This window comes from Atheta coriaria, unplaced genomic scaffold, assembly GCF_025399875.1.
Source record: "Atheta coriaria isolate IRGN ID8LTWV9N9 unplaced genomic scaffold, Caltech_Dcor_3.1 hic_scaffold_6_pilon, whole genome shotgun sequence".
Taxonomy (NCBI): domain Eukaryota; kingdom Metazoa; phylum Arthropoda; class Insecta; order Coleoptera; family Staphylinidae; genus Dalotia; species Dalotia coriaria.
In genome coordinates, this window is record NW_027045448.1 from 8,573,570 (window position 1) to 8,601,251 (window position 27,682).

The following is a 27,682-nucleotide window of genomic DNA, read 5'->3' on the forward strand; positions in this document are numbered from 1 at the left end:
AGATGACAAACAAACAGCTGTGTTTGATGGAATTTGGCCGTTTTTATCCGAAACTATACACATTATGATGTTTAACTTGTAGAACCTGTTTTCCTAAGCGGCGTATTAAATATTTTATTTGTTTACTTCAAGTTTCTTCAAGTAGCTGGCTTTATTTTTGGCAGCGTAGTAAAGTGCGCTATTATGAAACGTATGCCTTGAGTATATGTGGCTAATTTAGCCTGCGAACGCAAAACATGTTTGTGCATTACTTTATTTTGCACAATACTAATCATACGAATTGAGGAGAGAGTGGAAAAAATCAACTCTCGATGAGCATCACGTATCGAATTTAATATCACAATGTATTTACTACTTATGAGCTGGCCTGGCCACACTTTGTTTGTATTTTATTTTTAATACGCGATAAGAACTCATCAATGTTTGGTTTCGTTACGTCCTTGTGCGGCGGATGATGCCGTTGACGTATTTTGTTGCAAATTTGCGCCGGGTTGCAGTTATTTAATCAAGTCATGCCACAATGTGCTATTTATTGTTTATTAATTAATATCAGCCAAGTGATTCAAAACAAATCTATAATATTTTTCAATATTGCGTAAATTTGAAGTATTTTTAGTCATTTTGCGTGTGTGAAAGTATTTTTTACACGTTTAGCATTACGTCTATGTTTGACATTTACCTAACCTCTAAACTCACTTACGACAATATGTCTACCGAATTCCGGAGTGAGTATGGAGTTGGTTTTATCATTTCTGGCACATGTTTGCATCGTTTGACGGTTTGCATGTTTGTGCATGCGATCGAATTGTCACACCACATGCCAGCTTACGAAAATATGAATACACGCCCGTCATCTTCGATATCTTATTTATTTGTGCAAGTTTCGTCTTGCTTATGAAAGCGATACTTCTCGCCGCGATGATATGTGACACTTATCGCATCTGTTTGATTTTAGGAGCGCGTCTCTCCCGGACTGCGCGCAAAACTTTCCTTTATTTTTGTGCAAGTGCTTATTGTTTGTTATGGCGACAAATATTTTATTACATGTGTGGCCTGAAGTGGAATGACTGCGGAAAAATTACGAATTGCGTCAATACAAATCACAAGTAAATAATGACACCATTCGATTGATATCAACATCATCGTCTGTTTATTGTTGTTTGCAATTATTACTTAGTCTTTCATTAGATTTTTTCTTTATTTTTATAACATAATTGCTACTTAATTGCTAAATAACAAATCTCGGTTAATTTCCAACGCCGCGTTAGTATTTAACCAAATATGTCGGAGTAATTTATTTTAACGAAGTGGATCATAAAAATGCATTTGCCACCACAATGCCGTCAAGGTTGCGCCCAATTGAAATTATGGTTTTGAGTCAGTATTGTTAAAATTAATACATTTCGGTTCTTGTTTAGTTTATTTTCATAATACGTCGTTAAGTTATGACTTTACAACCGTCGTAAAACTGTTACGGGCGTAAATCACAATTGGACCGTTTAAGTTAAACGTCGGATAGTTAATTAAACTATTTGTGGAAAATGCGATAATACCGATTAAGCTCATATTTTATATACAGTGTGTTTAAAAATAGGATTTCATTAATTTCATTCTCTATATAGGCAACCAAACCTGCAATTTACATACGCTAAGTAGATTCTAACCACTGCAATTTTTTTGTGTACAGTCGATTGCATACATTTACTTGTTTTATCTCATTAATCTATTTGAAAATCTGTATTCGAACATTGTGAAAGCCAAAATTCTATTTTTTGACAGAATAAATTACACTCGGTGTAAACTTGTAAACAATCGAAAAGATAAAGCTTACTATAATATCGCCGTCGAAATAATCATATGCAAATTAGCAATTCCCATGCAGAGTTTCAACAATGCAATGACAAAACTGATTGAAACAATTATTATTGTGCGTCTCTGCGTACAGTATATGTGCGTGCTTATTCGTGACACGTTCGCCGAATAAAGAACAAACTAAATGAGCGGAATTAATGCGTGCTATGTAAATTCGTGTTATTATATAGTATAGCGGGCGGATAAGTTGATTGTTATCAATTTGTTTGGTTGTAAATAAAATGTGAATATTGCGCGACTAATTCGTATAAAAATAACACCGAAAACAGGAAACTGTAACATGTTGGTAACGGTACTTAACACATTAGCAAGTAAAATGTCTACAAATGCGATTATTTCCTATTACACATCATAGTCGAATATTTTACGAGTTGAGTTATGCTAGATTGGCACGAATGACACTTGTGGTCGCCATTTTTGATCGCCATTGTTTTTAAATCAGTTGTTGCAGTGCAGGAAAACAATTATTATTTGATGTTCAATGTCGGTATGTGTCACGTCGTTATCGAGTCATTGCCTTCACTCACTCGCGAATAAACTAATATCGTTACATTTCCGAACTGTGTGCATAGTTCTAGAATATCGCTGGATTTGTTACCATGCAATCGATATATGTTTACCGATTAAATATATAGGAGTGCATGTTTTATTTGATTTTATATATTGAAGATGCAATATTATATTCATGTCTACACTTTTTTACACTTAGATAAATTATCTACTTTTTGAATGGTTTATGAATTTGAATTATTTGACTTATTTTTAGATTAGTTATGCGTGATTACTAAAGTTAGTATTAGCTAATAGAGTATGTACTCCTACTGATTTATCGAACACAATCGATTCGCCTGTTGCCATGCGAAACTTTTCCTATTCACTATGCAAACAGCTGATTCCCCGCAGGAGTCCATCGTTCGCCGGTAACATTACCGGCATAGTGAAGTTGCGCGCGCATGCGCAATACTACAACGTGTTACCCTACCCATGCGTTTCATTTGATTTTCGCTTTTCGCTGTTCCGCATGATGTATTATGAAACATCGTGGTGTCGCGCTGTGCCCCACTCCCACACTCGATCTATTGCTTGAGCTCGGTCGGCATCTCTGGGCTCCCGCACAATCCGCACGTTTTCCACACGCCGCCAGCCGCACGTCAGTGCGGACCGAGAACAGGCTAGCAGGAATACGCGCGGCGTTGTTGATTGTGTGTACATGTCGGTGTATAGCGCGTTGTCGAGCACGTTCAGCGCACCAGCCAGTCGCATCGGTTCGATCCGTCAGTTGGTTTTTTGAGTTGTACCGGCTGAGAATATCAACGCGTCCCTTTACTACTTGACAGACAAAGAAATAGACAAGGGTTTTTAAAGTTTAATGTTGAAGTTTTTTGTTTTATGTACTCGAGTGTAGAGAAAAAGTTTTTTTCGCTTCGTTTTTTGTGAAGAAAGTCAAAGGCTGTGTTGTCTATGATCAAAGTTTTTTGACAAGTGAGAAGAAAAGTACATATATTCAGTGACATAGTGAAAGAATAGTACTTAGGAGAGAATTCAATACGTGGCGCAACCTGTGACATTTGTTATAAAATAGTTTGCGCTTTGGACACACATACCCGGTTTGTTAGATCAATTGCAATTGCGCCCGGACGATTGCACTAGGAAGCGAACATCGTCGAAGCGTGCGTCATCCAGGTGGGAACATAGCATCCTTTAGGACGAACAATCAGTGCCAGCGCTTGTTGGTTTACTTTGGGTTTTATAAGTAGTTCAAAATTCCTGTGCCGAAGCTCGGCCTCGGAGACGAACTGCACGAGGCGACCACGATGGGCCAAATTCCACAAAACGTAAGTCATTGATGTACAATTTATTAAGTGTTTTATTTTCATACCGGTGTTTTAATATGCCGGCTATGAGTAATGTCATTGTTGGTCGAGTTGAACTCGTTTATAGGAGGCTAATGTTGCATAATAATTGGATGCATGCATTAGAATATGCTTTCAAGTTGCTTACGCAATAATCGAGTCCATTTCGCGAGATGTACATATTATTAATAGTGTGTTGATATGGCAATTGTTTTATCTACATGCCAGTTTATGATAGTCATTGCGTCTAGCGCAACAACAAGTTTTATTATATGGTTGATGCTATTTTATGTGTATATTGCATCTCACCTACTTTGTAAAATTTGTATTTTTACTGTGAGTGCTTGTGAGATTAAATTTGTACGCATGCGCAAGGAAATGCCTCTTTCGCATTTCCATTAGTATCACTAGAAGCTACATTTCTCTGCAGCTCTTCCAGTATAAGTTTTTTTTTTTGTTGCAAAACTGCACAACGTTACTTTCTACCGAGAGAGTTTGCACACATTTGCGTGAACGCATGCTCACTTTCCCCACAAAACAGAATATACGATTTGTTCGATTTATAGCCGCATGTGTGATGGTGGTAGTAGGATGGTTTGATCTAGTCCGCAATCCCATTTTTAAACCGCAGCGCACAATATTTGGGCCAAATCGGCGATCGCGAGACGTCGAGTAGTCTCCTCTTCGCTCCGCAATGTGGATGCGATCTAGTCGAGAGTTGTATATTTTTATATTATTTTTATCAACGCAGTTGACCCAATTTCAAGAAAATTTATTGCTCCACACATTTGTGATAATAATACGTTACGTCTAGAGTTGTTTATCAAAAGCGGCGCATATTATGCCATTCAATGTGAGCGCGCGCAATTGGAATCGCACCGCGAACCGGCCGAATGTTGAGATGTAATAATTATGATGGATAGGTTTATTGTACTCAACGTGCGTTTTGTTTTAATCGGGTTTAATTGAGTTGCGTTTGTTTTTGTTTACTTTTTTTGTGGCATCAGAGCATAACGTCATCTTCATTAGTTTTAGTTGTTAATTAATTACTTGGGAGTTTAATGTTTACAAAAATAATTCAAAACTAAACCAAAATTAATAAAAATTTTATATTAAAATAATTAGTTTGTATTAAATTGATTATTTTAGAAAATCCAATACATAAATAATTATTAACTAAACCTTGTAGACATTTTCTTGTTTTTTCTTAAACGATTTCTTTAATTATATCGATATATCTGGTTCTATATATTTAAAATAATATCGTGAGTAACTTTGCGTTAGTTTCCTGTTTTTGTTCGAAATAATGAATCACTCCGATGAAGCAATACGATTAGAATTTTTTTCTACTTCTTGGAGTGTAGAATAGAATAGATAGAAGCATGTTCATCGAGTCAGGTTACTCTATCTTGAGCCAACTAACCAGCTGAGAGTCCACGCTGGAGATCGAAACTTGTTTACCATCAAGATACTCGATGGAACATAAATTAACGCAAGAATCGTGTCGTGTTTCGTTCGTCGTGCGTTTGTTTCGCTCGCTTGCTGTGTGCGTTGATTTTAATACCAACTTCAACCGTTAATTTGTTTAATTTTGGTTTGCATTACTTCTATACGCACAATTCTGCACGTTGAGATAATCTGCTTTTTTTTGCAAACCGGTTTTTAGTGACCCAAACAGAAGATATGAATGAAATGCTACAAACCTACTTATTTCTTCATTTTTTTTTTGCTTTTTTAAAACAGTAAATATTCTAAAAAGTGAATTTTTAAAATTTAGAAAATATTTTGTAAAGTATTAAGAGGTTGTGAGAAAAATTCGAGGCGATGTTGTTTTTATTGAATCTATACATATACCTACATATACGAGTTGACTAACACATAAAACCTGATAATAATTACTATGATATTTACATACAAAACTAATAAATTTGAAGCTTTGAATCGAATCGTTGAAATTTTCACAACGCTCTACCTTGTACGATACGTTTGTATTCGCCATTCGTAGACCGTTCACTTATTTATTATTACAGCATTAACTCGAATGTGTTGCATTTATAACATAAATTAGAAAAATAAAAGAAAAAAATACATACGAAATCATATGCATACTATCCGGTTGCGTATTGCATCAGCCTTGTTCGTGGCTCAATTACAAATAAATATATTTATGCCTACGAATAAACCAATTAACATATAAACGAAATACATACCTACCTGTTTAAGCGGTATTTGTTTACATTTTTTATAGATTAAAGTTGGGCATAATTTATTAGGAGTAGGTACTTAACGTATATATTCACTTTACGATTTTCGAAAATATATAGGGTACTTACAAATAAATTACCAACGACGATTCAGGAACAGAGTTTGTGGTTGAGAAAATCGTGTTTGTGGTGGTGACGTCGCGTGTGTGTCGAAGGCAGGAATCAATTTAGCTAAACGTGTAATCATGTAAACATGTTCGTTAATTTCAGTGTTGATAATGAAAACGAGTTCCTAATTATTGTAAATAATCGAAGCGTGTTGTGTTACGTATGGGTGTCTAAGTGCTTTATTAAATAATTAATACACTCTATACTCACCACGCACTATACTCGTATGTTAAATAGCGAATTAATAACGGCTTTTGCCGTATTATTTTAAATGTGTTTACGCGCGGTGGCAATGTCGTTCAGAAGCAGAACTGGAACGTCTATAATTAAATCACGAGTGTAGTTAATGCGGCTGGAAAATATTTACAAAGAATATATTAATTATTATCAAAAACAAAGGTAATACGTATGTAAAACATCCTTCACGCTGATTAATGGTATTAATATGAATGCAATTGTTTGATTATGTTTGTCTGGTCTGGTGTCTTGGGTGCTGCGGTGTCTCGCTTCGTAACACTTTATGTCAATGTTGTGATTTATTATAATTGTTGCAGCGTATGCAGGGCGGTGCGTGTGCATTGTACTTGAATCACACTTGTGTAAATAATTCTAACTGCTTGTTTGTGCTTATGGTTTGCACATTGTGCGTTTAATAGGGCTTAGGTGGTATGTGTGTGTGTGTGTGTGTTTTGTTAGCATCAAATCCTTGGGCTCGGCGCGAATTTGCTCGGCGTGGATCGAAGCTGTTTAAACACGAACATGATGAGCATTAATTTTAAGGACATATTCATGTAAGCGAGTAGTTAAAGTTGTTGCCAGGCGTGCGCTTCGACCGGTCCTCGATTTTCTCGCATCCAACGCCCAACAATGCCGGCGAGGACGCCCTAAAAGTGTCAATATTAACTGTAGTTTGGGATATATATTTTGTTAGAGGATTTAACCCCGTTTGGAACACGTTTTTGTCCGTGTGTGTGCTGCAGTAAATTTGGAATAATTTATGTTTTATGTATTTCTGTTGGAATATTCAAATGTTTGGATATTAGGTTTAGAGTTTCGTGCATTTGGTGCGTTTAATACAACACTCGAAATAAATATACGTTTTCTTTTTTAAATGGATTTCACCATGAATCGTCGGTTTTCGCGGTCAAAACCATAAACTTGTACGATAATTCATGTCGAGTTTCGAATATTGTTCGACATTTGGGAATACTCATATGCCTCACTCGACCCACGCCTCATTTTCTCTTTGGTGCTTCACTTTTTTATACTAAGTGTACCACATTGGTGCCCGCGTGCGGTGTGTATAATTTGTTTTTCTTGTGACCAGCGTCAGTTTGACGTTCTTATGAAATGAATTCACCAAAATAGCTTTGACCACTGACGGTCACTAACCATGGCGCCAGCAAAATGTTTCCACATCAATATCGGAATCGGAATGCTCGTAGAACGGCAAGAGAGTAGCCAGCACTAGGTGTTTTCATGTTTGGCTCGCAAGAGATATGGCCGAGCAGGCGAGTAGCTGCAGCCTTCGTGGACCGACCTAATCAGCTGGGTTGTCGCATTGGTAAACGTGAATCGTAAATTATCTTAATATACTTAGACGCCAGCTTGTGCTTGAGCTAGAGTTAGTTGCACAATTCTTAGACGCTTTTATGTAGACGGGAACCAGTTTGAGGTTATGTTGACGGCTCATGTGCTCATGTTTTACATTTTCTATTCACAGTTTATTCTTCGCGTCGTAAATATCAGGATTAATAAGTATCGAATGTCAATTTAGCAAATAATCTGATTTTAATTATGTTATTTGTGTTTTTCAATATTTTATTATTTGCTTGTTATTATATTTGTAATTCGAAACTCGAAATAAGTTTAAATTAACTTCTCATAGCCTGCGGATTTTTTTTTCATCTCAATCTTTTCTTCGCTCCCTCTGGTGTCGTTGTGATACTAAAAATCCGGAATTGTAACAATTTACAATTGCATTGCATAATTTTATTTGTTTATGCTGAGAAATGTATTTTTTGAAAAATCAATACACATGTAACGCACGGCGTTAAATATATAGCGTATCCCATGGATTTAACGCTGTGCCCTGGGAAACCACTAATCTCAAGGACGAGATGACATCATGCATGGAACACGATGCAAATTGCGCACTTAGTCCCTCTGCTCTTTGATTCCGCTTCAGAGCTAATTACCCTCTGTGTTTGTTTCGATGTTACAATTTATCCCTACACGTAGCACACACCGAGCCTACGCCATTGTAAGAAGTGCAAATGTGACGACCAACTTGACTACCCTCATACATTAGCCACGAATGCGAAAAGGCACTACTACCGACGCAGCCACTCGCGGTTAAGCATTTTATCGCAAACGAGGCGTATGGCAAATAGGGTGGCTGGTGTGCTTCTTGCATTTATGTGAACGCCAAGCCAAATTGAATAGTATGTACGAGCGAACGGGGTGTCGCCCCGCCAAGGACGACACATCACACTGGGTCGTCCACGTGCGCGATCCGTGCTGCGGCCGGGGGAGGCATTATTAAACCCGGAAACTTTGTCCTTTTTAATGCTTACCCAGCGAATTGCGAGACTGGTTTTATGTTTCCCATTTGCTCTCGAGATATGTGAGTCTTACACGAGTGCAGAAAGTGGAGAAATACGCACACACACGCATCTCTCGGTCGCCTGCTAAAGAAAGAAAAACATAATTGAATTTGTGATAAAAAGAAAGTACTCGGACGATGATTAAAAATATGAAGTAATTGCCCTTTGTTCCAGCACGAAAATTTTTAATTAGAAGTCTGCGAAGAATATCAAGCTTTTATTGTCCACTGTTAAAAGGCTTTGGAAAATGGAGGATTGTGTAATATTTTCTAAAGCTCATTATCTTTAATAATATGTTTGCGATGAAACATTGTTTATTTAACTTTTAGATCTAACTCATGCCGGCATTGTGCTATTAACTTAGAGATTACATTAAGCCTTAGTTAGGCAGAGTTTACCTCGCTTTTTGAAGTTTGCAACTTTCTTGTGTAAATTGAATACAGGGAGAGCTTTAGAAGATCTTTTCTTGCATCATTAATAGTCTCAACTAAATATATATTATGTCCAAGTTGTTTTCATGTTATATTAATATAACAATTCACCGCGGTGTTTTGATTAATGATACGTAATGTCATCCTAATTATGAAAAAATCTACACCTTTGTTTTGCAATAGTGGGATGATCTTTTGCATAATATTCAAATGAATGCTTTTTGGCGAAACAACAATTAGCATAACAAATTAACATTACACCATTAATCAAACACACAGACAATCTTGTTGTTGCTTAGATTTACGATTAATATTTATCATTAGTACTCTGCATTGTCTTCATAATTGTTTCAAAAACACTTTTGTAATTTATTTATTTTTTTTATTGAATTTGTGTCTGTCTATTTAATATCTTGATGTCCTTTACGGTTGCAAGTTCTAAATGTTTCCCTTCACACAATTTATGCGTGACATTGATAGTTAGTTAGATTGTTATTGTAGGAAAGCCTGTTTATCGGACTGATATTTTTTTAGAACGTATTAGCGAAATATTAACTCGAAAGCCGAACGACACACGGGCCTTTTGAAGACGAGCTAGAGAGTGAAATTGAATCGTGCAGTTGGAGCTGAAGCAGGAGAGACAATCCGCAAAGAACACGATGGGGACGACGACGATGCGCAAACAACAAACAAGTTGTTGCATTCGCGGGTTTGCGCTACGCTTGTTTTGTTCGTCGAGGCGCGCGTTTACTCGACGCGAACACAACTTGTCCATGAAAAGGCATAAAGAAGCGAGGAGCTTAACGACGATGGCACAAATGCGTCTGGGAAACAATCGATGCGAATTTATTTGCTTATGCCGTCATGTTATACCAAAGCAATCTTATATATTCTGGTCTATAGAAAGAAAAGAGAATTGGTATCACTAAACATAAAGCTTGTTTATGCGCATTAGGGATCATTCTCTCAGAAAATGTTTTCGTGCTGCCGAGTTATATTGAATACAATTTTTTTTTGGTATAATATACAATTCTTGGCTTTCTGTTATAGGCAGGATGTGTCGTTATTAAAGTATTTGATTATTTATTGATCAAGAGTTAAAAAACGGCACTGTTGAAACTCGTATAGAAATATTTTTGACCTTAATTATTATGTTTGTTCATCGAAACAATCGAAACTTATGTATTTTTTATTTTGTTGCAGGTAAGTAAAGCAGAACCAGTGGAAGTTTTTAATTTATATCGTGAATGAAAAAGATCTACAGCAGGTATTCATTTAACACTAACATGATTTGCAATATTTGGTTAATATTTCAGTGAAATTATTTGTGTGACTTACAGTATTTACATACGAATGTTTTGCAATCGGTTTCTATCATGAATAGTGAATTATTAATAATTTAAACATGCTAATCCTGTTGCAAGAAGCCTTCAACTTTCCAAACCGATTTAATTTATATACATTTTCGAATTCAAAATTGTAGCATTTGCATATTTTTGTTTTTAGTGTATTTAATCGTGATTATGAAGTCATTTTACTCGCGAAAACATTCAAAGAGTTATATCGCTGTCTATTAAACGCTGATCTTCGAGAAAACAAGATCATAAAAACTAAAACTTGGAGTTGTTATTCCATCAGCATTGTTAAATGAGTCATTTTTATTTATTTGTTTACATTTGCCGGCTCTTATTGTTGCTATTGTTTCGAATCCAGGTTTATTGCGCACATTTAGGTCGCGAATTGTAATTATTGATTGCGTTTTGTATATTTGCGATATTTTAATAGTTGTTTTTCAGTTTCTCAAAACTGCGTCTTGTTATTCTCATTATTTATTATTCTACTATTTTAATATTTTTGTTTGGTTGTGAGTTTTGATAAAACAGTAAGGTCTCTGCGTGGGTGTGCAGAATATTTTTCAACAAACAAACGCACAACATATTTTATAATTATTATGTAAATAGGAAAAGTTTTAATGTTAAAGTTTTAAAATTAGATGGCGGTACATAAATATAACAGTGGAATAGAACGCCGGGAAGTTTTAATGAACAAGCAATAATACTGCATATTCTTTTGCGTAATTGATTGTATGAACTCAAAATGTCAGTATTGCTTTTGTTGTTTGTCAGCTGAATTCGTCGCCTATTTAATTTCGTTAGCAGCTGAGAGTGGTGTACCTATACGGCGTCGGCTACGGCCGGCTGCCTCGGCTTTGTTGTGAACATGTCATTCAGCCTTGAACATATCACATCGCGTTAAGTTTCGCGAACGTGATATGAACATATCAAAATAAGCCGAGTGGCGCGCTCGCGGGCGTGATGATCTCGAAAACAATGCTCATAATGCAACACAATATAACCAGTGTGCGGTTGCGCATCGAACGCAACTGCGATGCGCCGCCGCCGCCGCCTTTTCGGCACAAACAAAAGTGTTTTATTACGTTTCCGTCGTCGTCGACGAGCGCAAACTATCTTGACAGCGTTTCATGCGGACATGCCGTGCGCGCCGAATGTCGCGAACAATTTTTTCATTTGCACGCGTTGATGTGACGCCCCGAACACGGAATAAGCATTATATAAACGGTAAACATATCGGATTTCAGGCATTGCATGCATTTTAAAATTAAACATCAATTGTTTTTATTTTTTCCAACTTGAAAGCACGTGCTTGCTTCTGATCAATACCTTGACGGTCGTATGACACATTCATTCACATTTATCATATTTATTTAGTGCGCATGTAGGATTGTTGTTTTCAATCTTGAAATTTTACTTTCATTACTTTACGTTTGTAAGAAACTTATAAAAATATCCAGTAGATGGCGCTACAGGTATCATCGGCGCATCAAATTCTTAGATTATTTTTCGTGTTTATATTTACATTTGCAATAACCTTACAGCGCAGTATGTAAAATTAAATATATCTGCGCGAAAATATTGTTCGGCCTAGGTTTGGCAGGAAACGTAGCAAACAGATCATGTAAACACAAAATATTTTTGAATGCCAGAGGAGTAAACTAATTTTATTCATGCTTTAATTTATGTGTTATCTCGTTTATTTGCCCTCATTGTTTGCATTCGTCTCGATAATACGCACTTGCTCTCGTACAACCAACCGTAAGACGGAATCGCGCACGTTGATTCCACATCCAATCGAACGTGGTGTTGCTGTCGTCGGTTTTATGGACGTGTCTGGTGACCCAATTTGCCAAGCATTAAGTTTGCGTTTAACCGTATTTGTATGTGATATAACTGCCCAACTATGTAAATAACGCAGTTTTTTGTGAATTTAACTCTGCAAGTTGTGTTTTTTTACCGAGACCACTTTGTGGTCTTGCAGTGCTTCGTGAGTGCACATTTGTTTATTGGATTTTTGTAATTATCATTTTTTTGTATCAGCGGAAAACAGCAAATCGTTGTTGAAAAGCTGTTAAAAACGGAGGCTGCACGGGCACGGCTTGTCGGCGGGGTGACGTTTAAAATGTTATTCATGGACAATTTGTATGGTAATTTTGCGCCTGTTTTTGGACCTGCTGACTTGTCGTATAGGTCACTTGCGGCCGACGGTGGTTGTATACGCATTTACTTCGTTTAGGGCGGCTTCACTGTTTTACTTTTAACGGCAGCAGTTTCACGTTTCTACCACCTTGTCGTTTCTGTAATGTATTTCTGTTTTGTTTTTCTATCTTTTCGTTTCTCATTCTCCGCGAGTTTGCTTCGGTCTTCGGGGCGAATTGGAATCTTCTACTCGACTTAATTGTAGCAATTTATGTTGAGACAACTGGAAATTATTTCAGTGCTGTAAATAGCTATAAATAAACAGTTTACCGGGAAGTGAACGTAATTGGCAATGTTATTTTTAATCAAATATTGCAGTACACAATTGCTTATTAATTGCACCTTTTTTAAAAACAAACATGTTATTTCTTTAATTTCAAGAATAAAGACTATCATTTCATATTTAAAAAAAAAAGTAGTTCACTACGAAATATCCCACACTTTGTTTGAAACGATTTATTTTAGAATGTATTCGTATTTCGAGGCATCGCCGGTATCGCTCGTAACTCTCTAAATAAATACGATAAAAGTTATTTTTGTTTGTGTTGAAATACTTTGCTTCAATTCCTTTAAATTTAAACTACAGTTCCAGTCTACATAATTAATAAATAATTTAACGCGTATTAACTATATCCGTTTGACAGATAAAGGTTTAGAATTTAAAAAGTATATATAAATTAATTATTTCTGTGAAGTATTACGATACTTCTTTTCAATTAATCAGATATTTCGTTTTAACACGCAACGTTAAGACTTAATTAGCATATTTATCTTGTTATGCCCATAGAATTGAATGAGTTAGTGTTATTTTATTCAAAGTATTGTTTTGTTTTTAAACTTTGATTGCCTGCATATAATTTGTTTCTAATGGAATGCGTAGATTGACTAAATTGGATAAATGCTGTCAGTGCTGAGGTCATTCTTACCTACAAATGCAAAAAATGTGTTTTTGCACAAAGTGCAAACGCCCGCATTCGTATGTTTCAATCAACTTTAGATGCAATTGTAGATGTATTTTTGTTGGACATGCTTTTTACATAAACTTGGCACTGTACGCGTTTGCACCGCACCGAAACCTATGATATAACACGCTAGGCGACGAAACGGTTGGTTGCTTGGTCATGTAGAAAAAAACGACAAGTGGCATTAAACGAGTTTTTGCCAATTTACACAATCTCAATGTCAATGTTCAGCATAATTGTTAATTGGTAAACATGTCACACTCGCACACACATGCGCCAACAATCCATCCTTCCGAACATGCACGCGTTGAAATAGAAATCGAACATGAAAAAAAAAGACCGGACGAGATCAACAACAACAAAAAAACACGATGCGTTAAATATCCGCTTAAAAGCTTTACCATTATCAGCGCCCTGTAGATGTAATGGAACGATCATTGCACGGGATTTATTCATGAAATTCGAAACGCATTGTTGTTAAAGTTAAATAAAAAGACCGCGTTGAATATCAAATAAGTTGAACCGTTGTGTTTTTAGTTGGCGCGTTGTAGCATAACAGCGAGGTGCTGCGTTCCGTTGAATGCCGAATATATTGTTAATATCTAACGATTTCATTTCACACGTGCTGATTTGAATAATCAGAATACACCTTCTGAATTGATTTTTGGAATGGCATAAATCATAAGTGTTTGTTTTGTGTGACGCCAATGTTTATTGTTCGCATTTATCGGGAAGGGGTCAACTGTTGATTTGTATATTATTTAATTAACACCTATATCTTTTGCAGACACAATATTAGAGAGTTGTTTAATTGTGCTAATGAATACGATGATGATGACTGTAAACAGCCAACGTCAATGAATGTTGGTTGTGTCATTGAGGCATCAACTTTTCAATGATTTATAATTAGCACCCAAAATTGCACTCTAGCTTCACACACACCATAATTTAATCGAAAAATGCAGTCTCTTCCATCTTCATTCTCTTGTTGTATGGATAGGGTTGTTGGTGTTCTCTCTTGTTGTCTCGTATCTTCAGCTGCGCCATGTACACGCGCGAAAGAAGTTTGGCTCTAATCGATATAAACGACCGACCTGACCGCAAAAACTCTTAGTCCCTTGATACTTACATGCGATCGCAAGAAGTTCAACGCGCTGAGGCATTACGCCATCGCAGCCATTACTTCCCGAAAGCCCCCCAAAAATAACCGTCAAGTTAACGCGAAGTGAAACAAAACACAATGTTAATTTATTTAATGGCTTCTTGAGCCCATCTCACAAAGGTTATGGTTTTGTGGTTTGCGTTTTTTTCCTTCTCTTATATAATTTGCTTGCTAAATGTTTTTATACTACACTTCGGTATGGATCAAATATAGAGAGAGCTCATCGCCGGTTTGAGGGTTGGCTGCTTCTTTGTTACCGATTTTCGTGCGATCGTGACCCCACTCGGGATTTTCTGTAAGAGGCTTCGAGTTCTTGCTCGCGTTGCAGTGGCAGCCATTCAGTAGAGCTTTGGGGGGTGTAGTGGGTTTCGCCGAGGAACTACTACTTATCTGGAACGTGCAGAGGCCTATTCACATAAGTGGCGCTCTCGAAACGCTGAAACAGGCAGGATGACGAGAGGACGAGTGGAAGGCGATGATCGCCCACAGCATTGGGTATCGGTCGAATATAAAGACGACGCGACCATGGCGCTGAGTTGGTGGCGACGGCATCGGATAGCTGGATAGAAAAAGGTTCTTTGGATTCTCAGCTTTTCCGGATCAAATATTTTCAAAGGCGTTCGTGATGAAGTCGGAGAAGTGTTTTAGTTAACACACAAAGCGCGTTCCCCCCCGTTCGCAAGCAGGCAGCGCACAAAGAGGATTTTTGATTAAAAAGTTTTGTAATGATTAATCACAGCGCGCCAGTGTAGTTAGTTCAGTACGCAACCTCTTTTATTTGAAAGCGAAGCTGATGTATAGGTATGTCACCCGATGTGAAAAAGCTCTCGTCTCTATGTGTATAGTGGCTCAAGAGTTATAATTAGGGTCAAATGGGATTTTGTCAAGATTAATTCACGCTGTGTGCGCTTGATGGTTGGGTTATGTAATTCGCAGGGTTTCAATACTGGCGCAGAGGTCATGGGTGGTCAGTGTCACTCGTCAATTCCGGTTTTCTTTCTTCTCCGCTCCACTCAATTTGGCCTACGCGCTCTACTTATTACATTATTCCAGGCAGTTACTTACAAGCAACCCAGTACCCAGTACATTTGCGTAGGAAGGTGAAACACGTGTTATGTTTAATAAATTTAAAGGTGAATTCCCCTTACATCCTAACATGACATAACAAGAGTCCACGACTGCCCTACATGGTTTTAATCAACACCGGCTTCAAAATTGAGTGCCAGCCCGAGAACGCCCAAATGCGTTCTGCTAACTTTATTAATTTACTCAGCGTCTCACACACAATACGAGTTTTTACGTCGAGTTGTAGCAATGCGGATATTTGAACAAAGAAGTTACCTAAATTGCGTTTGTGTATTTTACGTTTGCGAAGGGAATCATGTTTCCAGATAATATTAAATATTCAAAAATTTTAATTTCATGGGGCGGATAATTTATGGAGAAAAAATGTTTCAAAATAACTTGGTAACAAAGGAATACCAGAATTTCTGTTGAGTTTGTGAAATGAGTAAGATAATGACGAATCCAGGATTTATTAACTTTGAAAGAAAAATACTAAATATTTGAACTTCTAGAAATGACATCTAAAATAAATAAAAAGCTGAAATATACCGGATTGCTTCCTGGAATGTTGGTATCTAATTATGTAAAGTGAATTCATAGGATAATGGTTAGAAAGCTAATTACAAATGTACATGCAACATTTGCCATATCCAACTAAGTAAAAATAAAAATAAATGAAAAAAATGCAAATACTAAAAAACACAGATAACCATTATTAGATAGATACTGTAATTGAAACAATTTGTTAATGCTTGTTTGTCAGATGTATTAAAAATGTACAATTGTTTTTTATTGCGTTTATTTAAAACGCTAATGGAAAATGTACCTAAAAACAAGGTCAATTACCAATTCATCAACGGTGCGCGCACACTCGTTCATATATTGCATATTAACAACCGTAGTGCCTAATCATTTGTTATTAAAGCATTTTATAAACAACGTCAATTGATAAATTAAGCCCGTAGCGCGATTAGCGGGCCGTGGATGCCCAAATTTAATACATACTCCTCGCCAGTAGGTTCAGAGTTAAACAAATGTAGTATTTTAAGGTTGGTTGGTCAAGTGCCATTAGCCAGATGTAGTAGGAAGGCGAACGCTTTGTTGTCATTCGGAATTGTTTTCTCCATAGGTATGAACGCATTAATTAATTGGCAATTGAAGATTGAAATCTAAAATTGGCGCATAGGCATTCAGAGAATAACAATAGAAACAATCATTATGTATATGTGTGTATTAACATTTCCAACAAAACGTCAATTTGCATATGATGTAAATGCGTGCCACATTTGTTTGAATTTAAATTAAAATAATGTGTTTATCGTACAATGTGTAAAGTGCGATAAATCTGCTTCCTTTCGAGATTCGTACGCAATGCATGCGATCGTTGTAATTACGAAACAAAGCGTGTTCGTTATTCTCTTGCATGAGCTGTTTTGAATTGAATCGTGAAAAATTGAGGAAATGGAATGATAAAATAATTATAATTTATCGTCGCTAATTACGAATGTATGCAATGTCGGCATTCATTTATCAACAGCGGCTGAGAATAATACTACGAATACGTCTGCATTTTTTACTACTAAATGTCGTTTTTACTCGATAAGGATTGTATCCGCCGCCGCTATGTGTGTTTTTGTTGTTTGTTATTTTTATTATCTCGTTTTATTATTGAAAACACTTGAAGCGTCCACTTCGACATTGTGTCGATTCGCTTGCTTCGTTCTTCACTCACTACGCTCTCCATCCCTGCTCGACTATGCGATGCATTGCGTCATCACGCCTCGTCGCAAAAGCCTTCGCGCTTACTTTATTTGGTTCAATTCGTTTTGCTCTCTGATAAATTTGTTTATTCCAACTTGGAACGTTTGGGTATGAAGTTTGTGCTTATTTCGACATCACCGTCAGCGCGCGGATTATATCAGATTCGATCGTAGTTATTCTTAGTTTGTTTACATTTGCCTTGTCTACCATTTTTTCCCTTTTTCATTTCGTTATTGCATTTCCGTGATAGTATAAATTATAGTCGTTTAGCACAATTCGCTTTATTTTGGGTCTGATATTTTCTTTGGTTGTTTATTCAATTGCTTTTAATAATTTATGCACAAGTATTGCTTTTAGTCAGCATTTTCTTTCAATTCAGATGCAAATTAGAGACATTTTGAGTCTTTTCAGCAGATCCGTCATTGTGATACTAAATCATGAATCGTAATCTCGTTTATTCTGCTCTTCCGCACCAAATACGATGCTTACTTTTTTGGGAGCGATCCGCCGCTTTGCGCTATTCTTTCAAGCCAAATGTGATTTTTACGCGTTTTTTATTCGTTTTCTCGCAGCACATTTTTCAAGAATAAAAACGTGACGAGGGCGATGAAAATAAAAAAAAGGCTCGTAATTTATACAAAAATGTGATGCGTAAAACGTGGAATAACGCCATCATCTGGATTCGATTTCGTTTACAAAGGCCTGGCGTTAATAAGTTTCCACCATATTTTTCTTTGCGCCAAATGTATACAAAGAGAGTCTTGCCAGATGCAAAGATGTTTGATGGAGTCAATGACCTTTTAATTTTTAATTTGCTTTAATATCAACGCAATTTGCTGAATAAGTAAATTAAAACTGTGTCATATCAATTTTCCAGACACACACGCTGTTCGTCGAGGCGTTCTTGCAAAACAATCGACTGGATCATGTGAGCCAGGTGATGGGCTACCATCCCACGTACTTGGAGAACTTTCTGAAAACACAAAACTTCATACTACGTGGCGACGGCCCTCTGCCTTACGATTATAGGCATTACATCGCGATTATGGTAAGTAACTTCTCTCGTTTGCTTCCAGTTTGAGCACTTGTACTTTCATTTGAGTGGAGGCCGGGAAAGCCGTTATTCCCAAAGCCACTTATGCTCTCCGCGTCGTTTGTCACAAACTTGTTGAGTTAATCACTGTTGTTTGCAGGCGGCTGGACGCCATCAGTGCAGCTATCTTATATCTCTACAGAAGCAGGAGTTCCTTCTTCAGGGCGGCGATTTGAAGTGGTTGAATGGTCTCAACTGCATTCCTCAAAAATTGAGAAATTTGTACGATATCAATAAGATATTAGCGCATAGACCTTGGCTGTTAAACAAGTCTCACATTGAGGTATTTAACAAGATAATCTTTAGCAATGCGTTGTTTTTATCGTCGTGTTTTAATTAATTTACAGAAATTGACGAAAGGAAAGGATAGTTGGTCGTTGGCCGAGGTGGTACACGCCATCGTGATATTGACTCACTTCCATAGTCTTTGTTCCTTTGTCTTCTCTTGCGGTGTGAATCAGGAACTGGATCAAGCGGGTGGCTACAAATATCCTGAGATGGCCGCGATGAGCACTACAAATACAAATATCAGTAAGAAGAGTGATCCCAAAGATATACCAATACTAAATGATACTAGACCGCCAGGTAAATTGCATGTATACGAGCTACACGCATTTCATTTAGATCGGATATATCCTTGTACTGGAGATTTACGATTTCCTCTCGAAAGCAAAACGTGATTCCTAACGTGTGACATTATTTTTTAGATGGGAAAGTTTCGCCAAATCCATCACCTCCTTCCCCGACGGAGCGCGAAGTTGATATCTTGACTTTATTGCGCCGAATGAAGACTATTTCGGAGCAAACAGAGGAGTGCACTCCGGGGGAGTTGGCCAAGCGATTTGAGAACGTGGAAACGCAATCGGCTGAATTGGGAGCTGTTGGCCCTGAACCGCAGGACACACCCGCTGATGTGGGCATTTTCGTTGACGACGCAGTTTTCATTTACGAAGATTTTGCTCGAAGGGGCGAGCATCAATCGATTTCAACATTTAGAGTTCAAGATTATTCTTGGGACGATCATGCTTATTCATTAGTTAACAGGTAATGTCTATTTTGAAAATGTAATGCCCAATTTGAATTGTGTTAACTTTATACTCTTATAGATTATACAATGATGTGGGCAATTTGTTGGACGACAAGTTCAAGACCGCGTACCATCTTACATATTACACTATGGGCGGGCGTAAGGACGTTGATACATCGCGTTTTCGGTTTGCCATATGGAATTACATTCAGTGTCTTCTGGGTATTCGTCACGACGACTACGATTACGGCGAGATCAATCAATTGTTGGAGCGTTCGTTGAAAACATTTATCAAGAGCGCTTGCTGCTATCCAGAGCGCGTCACCAAGAAGGATTACGATCGAGTACTCAGAGAGTTTCAACACAGTGAAAAGGTAGGTTCCAACAAACCAAAAGAGACTTTATTGTAACTATTAATTTCTCTGTCGTATCGTTCCGCTCTTGATAAAATAAACTTGTCAATAGGTGCACGTAAATCTGATGGTGTTGGAGGCTCGAATGCAAGCTGAGTTGCTCTATGCGCTGAGGACCGTCAATCGGTACATGACAAATTGAGCCAGTTGTTCGACAAGTCACTACAAACCAATCGCATCTTTCAAATCCTGTAAGTCCGCAACTTAATGTTGTGCTTGTCGTCCGGATTTTCAGTTGCACTGCAACTAATATTCAACTGAAATCCGCATCTACATCATATATTCTAACAAATGTACGACCAACGCATCAACAGTTTCACCGGCTTTGCGCACCACTCGAAAACATAATCAAAGTAAGTTGCGTTTTATTTTTGTTGTTTGTTGTGCTCTGGCAACCTTTGAAAGTGTAATTTCGTAAATTTGGAGAGGAGTGTAAACAATGCCAAGCACAATGACTTATGTAATTGATTTACATTTTAAGCGGTCAAAGTTTTCCAATACCTAAGTAAATGATATATTTCTTCAAATTTTTATATTGGGTCAATGCTATCAAGCCCTCATGACGAAGTGCAAATGCAATTAGTCAAATGTGCATTCATCGATTTACGAAACGTATCACAGTATACATACTGGGTATTTGCGGTGATCTTATCGCCTTTGTGTTGATGAATACCCAGTGCGCATCCAAAATGTAATTATCAGTAGACTTTTGACGTAATTTCAGAAATTAAACAAGATTACATACAACTGAATAACGAAACAAATATAACTGACCACGTTTTTGTATATATTATAAATATAAACAATATAAAGTAATGCTAATTAATGAATAGTAATATATTGTATAAAAATGAAGGAAAAGATAACGAAAATTAAACAAAAAATATTTATATGAACGATTTTGGCCATTTTGTATTAGACGATGCGAATGATTGGAAGGGTGCCTTTACAAATGATCAAAGTGCTCTCGTGATAAAATCTCTCACACACATTAAAACAAACATGCGTCAAACAAACAATGTTTCAATTTGAGACGGGGTGAAGTGTCGAAAAGGATTCAGTCAATTTATCTTGGTTTTTGTATCGGTCTTATCCAATATGCTAAGTAATTGCAAGTACAACAACGACATATACTGACATAACTCCAATTTGGTGTTAAATAATGTGCCCGATTTGTTTTATATCAAACATTGCCACAATACGAGGTTGATTCGGTTTCATTTCGGCATTAGAGAAGGTTATTGTAAATATATACAAAAAATATATATTCTATCGAGTTAGGAATAAACAACCAGGTTGTCGATAGTTGAAGGCCAGCACAAATTGGACGCGTTCGTCGGATTTAGATAAGATATATGTTTATTGAATACAGCCAGAACTTTGCACATGCAAGATACGGTAGAGTGTATAATTCCGAAACTGAATACTTACTGATTCGCGCTAAAACGACACCTTCAATCTGCAAACCCGCGAATGATGTGGAAGTTTTTAATAATATTTATTTAACGATATCATTAATGTATTGTACTACGAAATAACAAATATTTGAATGGGAGTATAATGATGAGGCTTGATTATGAAAATTATTAATACAAATATCTCCATTCTTTTGTATACTGTATCACTTCCAAACTTTTGACTGATATTCTGGAAGGATACGCATATTCATCAAATTTGAGGGTTTCGTTATGACAAATGACAAAAAGTGTAATCAAACAGACCTTGTTCTTCAGAGGAGGAATGCGTAACTATAAGTCACATCATTGCGAAAATATTTTTGGTACAATGTTTTATTTTTAATTAAAAATGCTTTTATTATTAAATGCAGACATCAAACTGCACATTGGAGAGAAAAATATCTATGTTGGTAGTGTTTAAACCGAGATGTTTATTGGAAGCAAAGATACAAAATAGGTAGGGTAAGAAAACACATCATAATACTATAATAACGCGTAGATTTTACTTGTGCTTCAAATGTTAATTTACAAAACACTACAAATATTCAATTCACGAACTTACTTGATGTAAAAGAATATAATCACAATTACTAACTAATCATATCCTCAGTAACTGTCCGTAAATACCAAACACTGTAACTCTACACTTGACTTACATGAATCAATTTCTTCGCTGAGGAGCCGCAATACAAATTAAATTAATAAATGCAACCATACGCGTACAACAAACTTAGCAACAAAAATAATAACCAAGAAATTAATTTACTACACAAACATAAAGGGTAAGATTTGGTTTATTTTATTTTTAACTTTTGATCTCAGTATTAATTTTATTTCTTAATTCATTTCACTGCCATGCTGAAAACTTAGATGAAATTGTCACCGTTGCGCTTGCTGAATACTACAATAATGTGCTTACATCCGTACATTCGTATTAGATTATACTCAAAATTACCTTTAAATTATATTATTGTACGGACAAAAATCACATTTGAATTATTAGAATTGTAAATTGATAGGTTTTAACAAATTGAAATTGAAATATGATGCTGTGATGTACTTTCAATAATTTATTCGTTTGTGAAATATTATTGGTATATTTGAAGTAATTGGCCTATGAAGTAATAATCAAACAAATACGTTTTTAATTTCACCATTGAATTGGGTTTGTAGACACAATCACAAAAGCGATAGTTAAATCATATAAAACGCTTGTACCTGTTTTGTTTACACTTTTTACACAATGTAAAATGGGTCTATGTTCTAATGAATAATATCAGTAATCATTTATTAAACGAAGGTTTAGTTATTATGTAAACTGGAAATAATTTTAAGTATTTCATAACTTCAAATCATCTAAAAACGAAACACTCACATCATCAATTTGAACTGATAAACACTAAAGAAATGGTAACAAAGGAAATATTTTTACAGTGTAAACACGTGAATATGATTAAACTATTCAATAAAATTAGTATTCTATTCATAGATTAATAGCAAAAAATAAAATAAATACAACAACTATCTTATAATATTAAAACTGTAACAAATACTAGGAATGAATCGACGATCGAAGTTGAAGTAATATTAATGCATAGAAATTTCAATGAGGGATAGACATAAGAAGATCAAAAAAACGAGGGTGAATTACCAATACAAAACGGAAGATTAAAAATAATTAATGGAGCGGCAAAAAAATAACAATTGTAAAAAGAAAACACAAAAACAATGTGTAATATTGTAAACATTTAGTTATGAAGTCCCTCCTCTTAAGTAACAGTTGTTGTACGGGGCGGGTTTCTCTCCAATTTGTGATATTTATCTAAATGTGATTACAGTGTAATAGATTTTTAGATTGTTTCGATTTGAATACCTATGAAATAAGTTTTGTTGATGTTTAACCATAGACTTTTAGTGAGATGTTTTAATTTAATTAATCTTTCAAATAAAATATTGTAGTTTGATGCTAATAATAATTTGAACGAAAACCACAACGTATTTATTGTCTTTTGTATTTACCCTTAAACCTGCCATTGAAAAATGTAAGTATTGAAAGCATTGAAATTTATTTTTATTCGTCAATCTATCATAATCATTCTCATTTTTAGATTTTATTGGGAATAAAATATGTGATAATTATTTGTGCAAACAAATGATGTCATACTGACATACATTAAAAGAAAACAAACATATTTTTCAATTCAGCAAAGTATTTTTAGATTTTACTTGTTTTTATAATGGAATTCTAGAATGTGGCCATGAATCATGTAAGTATTTATTATAAACATATAAAAATATTAAGATGATAAATTTCTCGACATTGAGTCAGTGCGACTCAATATTATAATATTCAGGTAAAATAAATTAACACTAAGGAACAAAAGAATTTTGTATAAATAGTTAGTTAATTGCTATGAATCAACCAAAGTTAATCATCTTAAACTGCACATTTTTAGTTATTAAGATAATAACATTAATGAACTATTAATTCTAGACTAACAACGTGTCATGTCTATAAATACACATATGCTGACCATTTCTAGTTTATTAGACAATCGAAAGATGTGATTAATGCACAAGCAAGTGCCCAAGTAAGCGCAATTTTAAATTACGGTGGAAGTGGAATTTGTCACAAGGAGCCTATGTACATCGCCGGTATGTGGGCATTGTCCTTCCACATTGCGCATGTGCCAAATTCAAATCCTACCATTGTACAATTCTCATGCCACGTCCCGCAACACGCAGAAAATGAATAAACGAATGATTCCACCGCTTCCACTACAGCAAATGACGAAGACACGTTCTTCAACAACTAGTTTCTCGAATGTAATCGAACAATTTCAAACTTGCTTGATTCAGCTATCTCGCTTTTTCTCGTACCATTGACACGTACTTGAACTCCCTCCTTCCTGAATGTTAGGTTGAATGTTGAAAGCCGGCAGCGTATAGCCGGCCGAATCGCCGCATGGGCAACGTAGTTTATATTTATAGCCGCGTGTAAAACTTCACCGGTTAGTTAGTTCTCGCAAGTGCAGCTAGAAACGTATTTTGTTTCACGTATACATTTGGATATCCTCTTCCATTATGGCCGCTCCCATTGGTAAGTACTATCGAAAGTAATTCTTAAATTAAACACAACTTTAATAACGTCTCACGAGTTAAATTAATCAAAATCAGTACTTATAACTTGAGAATATGAGATCATCACTTGAATTGTATTATCGTGAACCTTGAGATTAAGATCAATAAGTTCAGAGACGAAATGTCTGCATCCCATGCGACCTAAATGCGCATAACGATCAAATCCGATCAATATGGCCGTAAGATTTATATTTCAACTAGTTTCGCCTTTGCACCTCCTGCCACGTAGTTTATTTTTAACGATGATCTAACATCGTACACATTTAGGAATGAATATTCAATCTTGCAAGTAGCGGCATTTGAAGTTAACTTTTTGTTACCGTTGCGAACTAGCATCATCGTTTCTGTCCCAGTTTGTTTTTATGTACTTATACATTTAGCGAAATCCCACGCTTTGAAAGTTTCTATCTGTGAATTGAGTAAAATATGAGATACAAGACTTCTAAGAGGCGCCAGTCTGGCCGGCCTATTTGTTTCCCACATATTTAGTACCCACTTGCATTCCGAGTATCTAATTTGATTTCTCGTTTTGGCGTTTTTTTGAATGTACGCCCAAACTCGTTTCGATTTCAATTCGAAAATAAATTTATTGACATAAACTAGGTAATTATATATTTGTTTTGACTTCGATTCACTATTAAAAGAACATTTGTGTACCTAGATTGAATTCGATAATTGCGATAATCAAGTACATTAGTCGTTCACAAACTTTCCGTTTGTTCCTAATTGGTTAACATAACAAACATAATAATTATCACATTAATCGCTAAGGTTAAAATGTTTTCTGCAGAGCCCACATTAAGTTTTTTACGAAAATAATTTAGCATTAGACGTGTATGCAAAGAGTCGTTAAACTTTGACCTAAATTTACTTCATATTCTAATTATTGCATTCATTTTTCATACGATTTATTTGCTGTTCATTGAATATGAACTAGTCGAGAGACGGCTCTGCGCTATGAGTCATTGATATTGCACAACTTCTATCTATAAAGTTAATGGTTTTTATTTACGCTACGTGGACGAAAACAATCAAGGCAATAATACATTATTGACGCATTCCTGTGCTAACGGATGTCACCACGTTTTTATACTCCCAACTAATTTGAATATCGTTTTATCTGTATTATATATGTGTATGTAATATATTTTCTATTCACATTTCCATATCGGCGCACGTGCAACGTTTTAACACGTCTGAATTGCCATTAGTTTCGATAACTAATTTCTGCGTGCTCTTTAGTGGCTAGTAAATTATTCATATGCGGATATTAGAATTTTTATTACCTTTAACAATGTGCATTAAAATTAAATTTGTGTCAGGTTTGCAATTATGTATTTGTATGAACAAACTAGGCATATGACTTTCCGTCTATCATGTATTTTGACCTTTATGCTGATGGCGCAGTGTTGTTTACCAACACAAGTCACGCCACATTTTTGCATACATGGACAAATTAATGAAGATTTTTTCATGAGACTATGTACAACTTGTAGCATTGTAAGGTGTACGTGAGATATGTTTATGCGTCTCATGTTCAGGAGAAAAACAACCTTCATTTGTTGGTAGCTACTCACAAACCTTCATTCAGTATGTTAAAGGTCTCATTTATGATAATTGGGATGACGTCAATTTATGATTTAATGCAGTGATGATTAACACATCCGTTACCTCTTTACAGAATTGTCCACTGAAGATAAGTTGGAGTACAACTTCTTCCCCAACAGTTCCGGTTCGCAACAATTCCGCGTGCGTGCCCCCAATGACGCACACATTGCTCTCACCACCTCCGCGTCGGAGAGCGACCCCATGTATGAGATCTTCTTGGGCGGTTGGGGAAACCAGAAGTCTGTTATTCGCAAAAATCGTTCAAAACCCGACGTTGTCGAGGTAGACACCCCTAACATCTTGAGCGATGGTGAATTCCGCGGTTTCTGGGTTCGCTGGGAAAGTGGCACCGTCTCCGCTGGACGGGAGGGGGAAACCAGCCCGTTCATGTCGTGGACCGATAGCGAGTTTATCCCTATCAGCTACGTCGGCGTTTGCACCGGCTGGGGCGCTTCGGGTTCCTGGATCATTGAACAACCTCAGGTCGGCGGTGGTGGCTCTTCCGGCATGTGCTGGGTGCAGGCCGAAGGTGGCAGTGTGCCACCAAATGCATTCCCAGGCGGTGAAGATAATGGAGAACCTTTGTATGTCGCCCGTGCCAATTTCCAGGGAGCTTTGATTCCGGGCAAGCTCATCTCCAGCCACGGCCAGGCTTACGTCCCATGGGGTGGTGCTGAAAACGGCTGCGTACAATATGAAATATTGTGCGATTTTAACGGTACGTGGATGGCATGTTCAGGTGGGAACATTCCAAGCAACGCTGTCGCTGCTGGTCAGTCAGAGGATGGCGAACCACTTTTTGTTGGCAGAGTCAATCACGAGGGAACGCTTACCGTTGGCAAAGTGCAAGCCAGTCACGGTGTTATCTACATCCCATATGGTGGTCAGGAGTTGGGCTTTCCAGACTACGAAATCTTGGTTCAATAAAGCACCGATAGGATAAGTTAATAAGTACAATACTTGATACAACTGCAGCGCAAGCATTTGATGTTTAGAACAAAATAAACCAAAGCTATAATGCCTACTCTGTCAAGAGCTAAAACACTGCACTGCTGAAATTCGTAATTAATGGTTCAGATTATTTCCTGTAAAACCACCATTTAATGGATAACAGATTTATTTATTGTTACATATTAGTATATATTAATTACATAAAATGTCGTTATTTTTCATTTGATGGATTCCCATGTACCTATATTGTAACTTACATGAGAAATCAATAAATTTTTTGGTTTTCATTTGGTAACTGCATTTTTGTTAATCCAGATTGGATAATCATTAAAAATTAGCCAATGATTTGCATTA

The 27,682-nt window shown here is 36.4% G+C and overlaps 2 protein-coding genes across 5 annotated transcripts in view; both read left to right on the forward strand.

Moving 5' to 3' along the window:
- Sesn (Sestrin) overlaps positions 1-23,622 on the forward strand; it is a 52,941-nt gene extending 29,319 nt beyond the window's left edge. For 3 of the 4 annotated variants that reach the window (XM_065305377.1, XM_065305378.1, XM_065305379.1), the window contains exons 5-10: positions 18,516-18,686; positions 18,832-19,014; positions 19,079-19,316; positions 19,439-19,775; positions 19,838-20,132; positions 20,224-23,622. In XM_065305377.1, the coding sequence (XP_065161449.1) occupies positions 18,516-18,686; positions 18,832-19,014; positions 19,079-19,316; positions 19,439-19,775; positions 19,838-20,132; positions 20,224-20,313 (1,314 nt within the window). In that variant the 3' untranslated portion in view covers positions 20,314-23,622. The remainder of the gene's footprint in view (positions 1-18,515; positions 18,687-18,831; positions 19,015-19,078; positions 19,317-19,438; positions 19,776-19,837; positions 20,133-20,223) is intronic. The other variant, XM_065305380.1, reaches the window with a different exon arrangement.
- A 944-nt stretch (positions 23,623-24,566) lies between these two features.
- On the forward strand, positions 24,567-27,615 carry LOC135794194 (C3 and PZP-like alpha-2-macroglobulin domain-containing protein 8). The gene is made up of 2 exons (XM_065305381.1): positions 24,567-24,728; positions 26,451-27,615. The coding sequence occupies exons 1-2, from the start codon at positions 24,713-24,715 to the stop codon at positions 27,302-27,304; spliced, it is 870 nt and encodes a 289-aa protein (XP_065161453.1). The 5' UTR covers positions 24,567-24,712; the 3' UTR covers positions 27,305-27,615.
- The last annotated feature ends 67 nt before the right edge of the window (positions 27,616-27,682 follow it).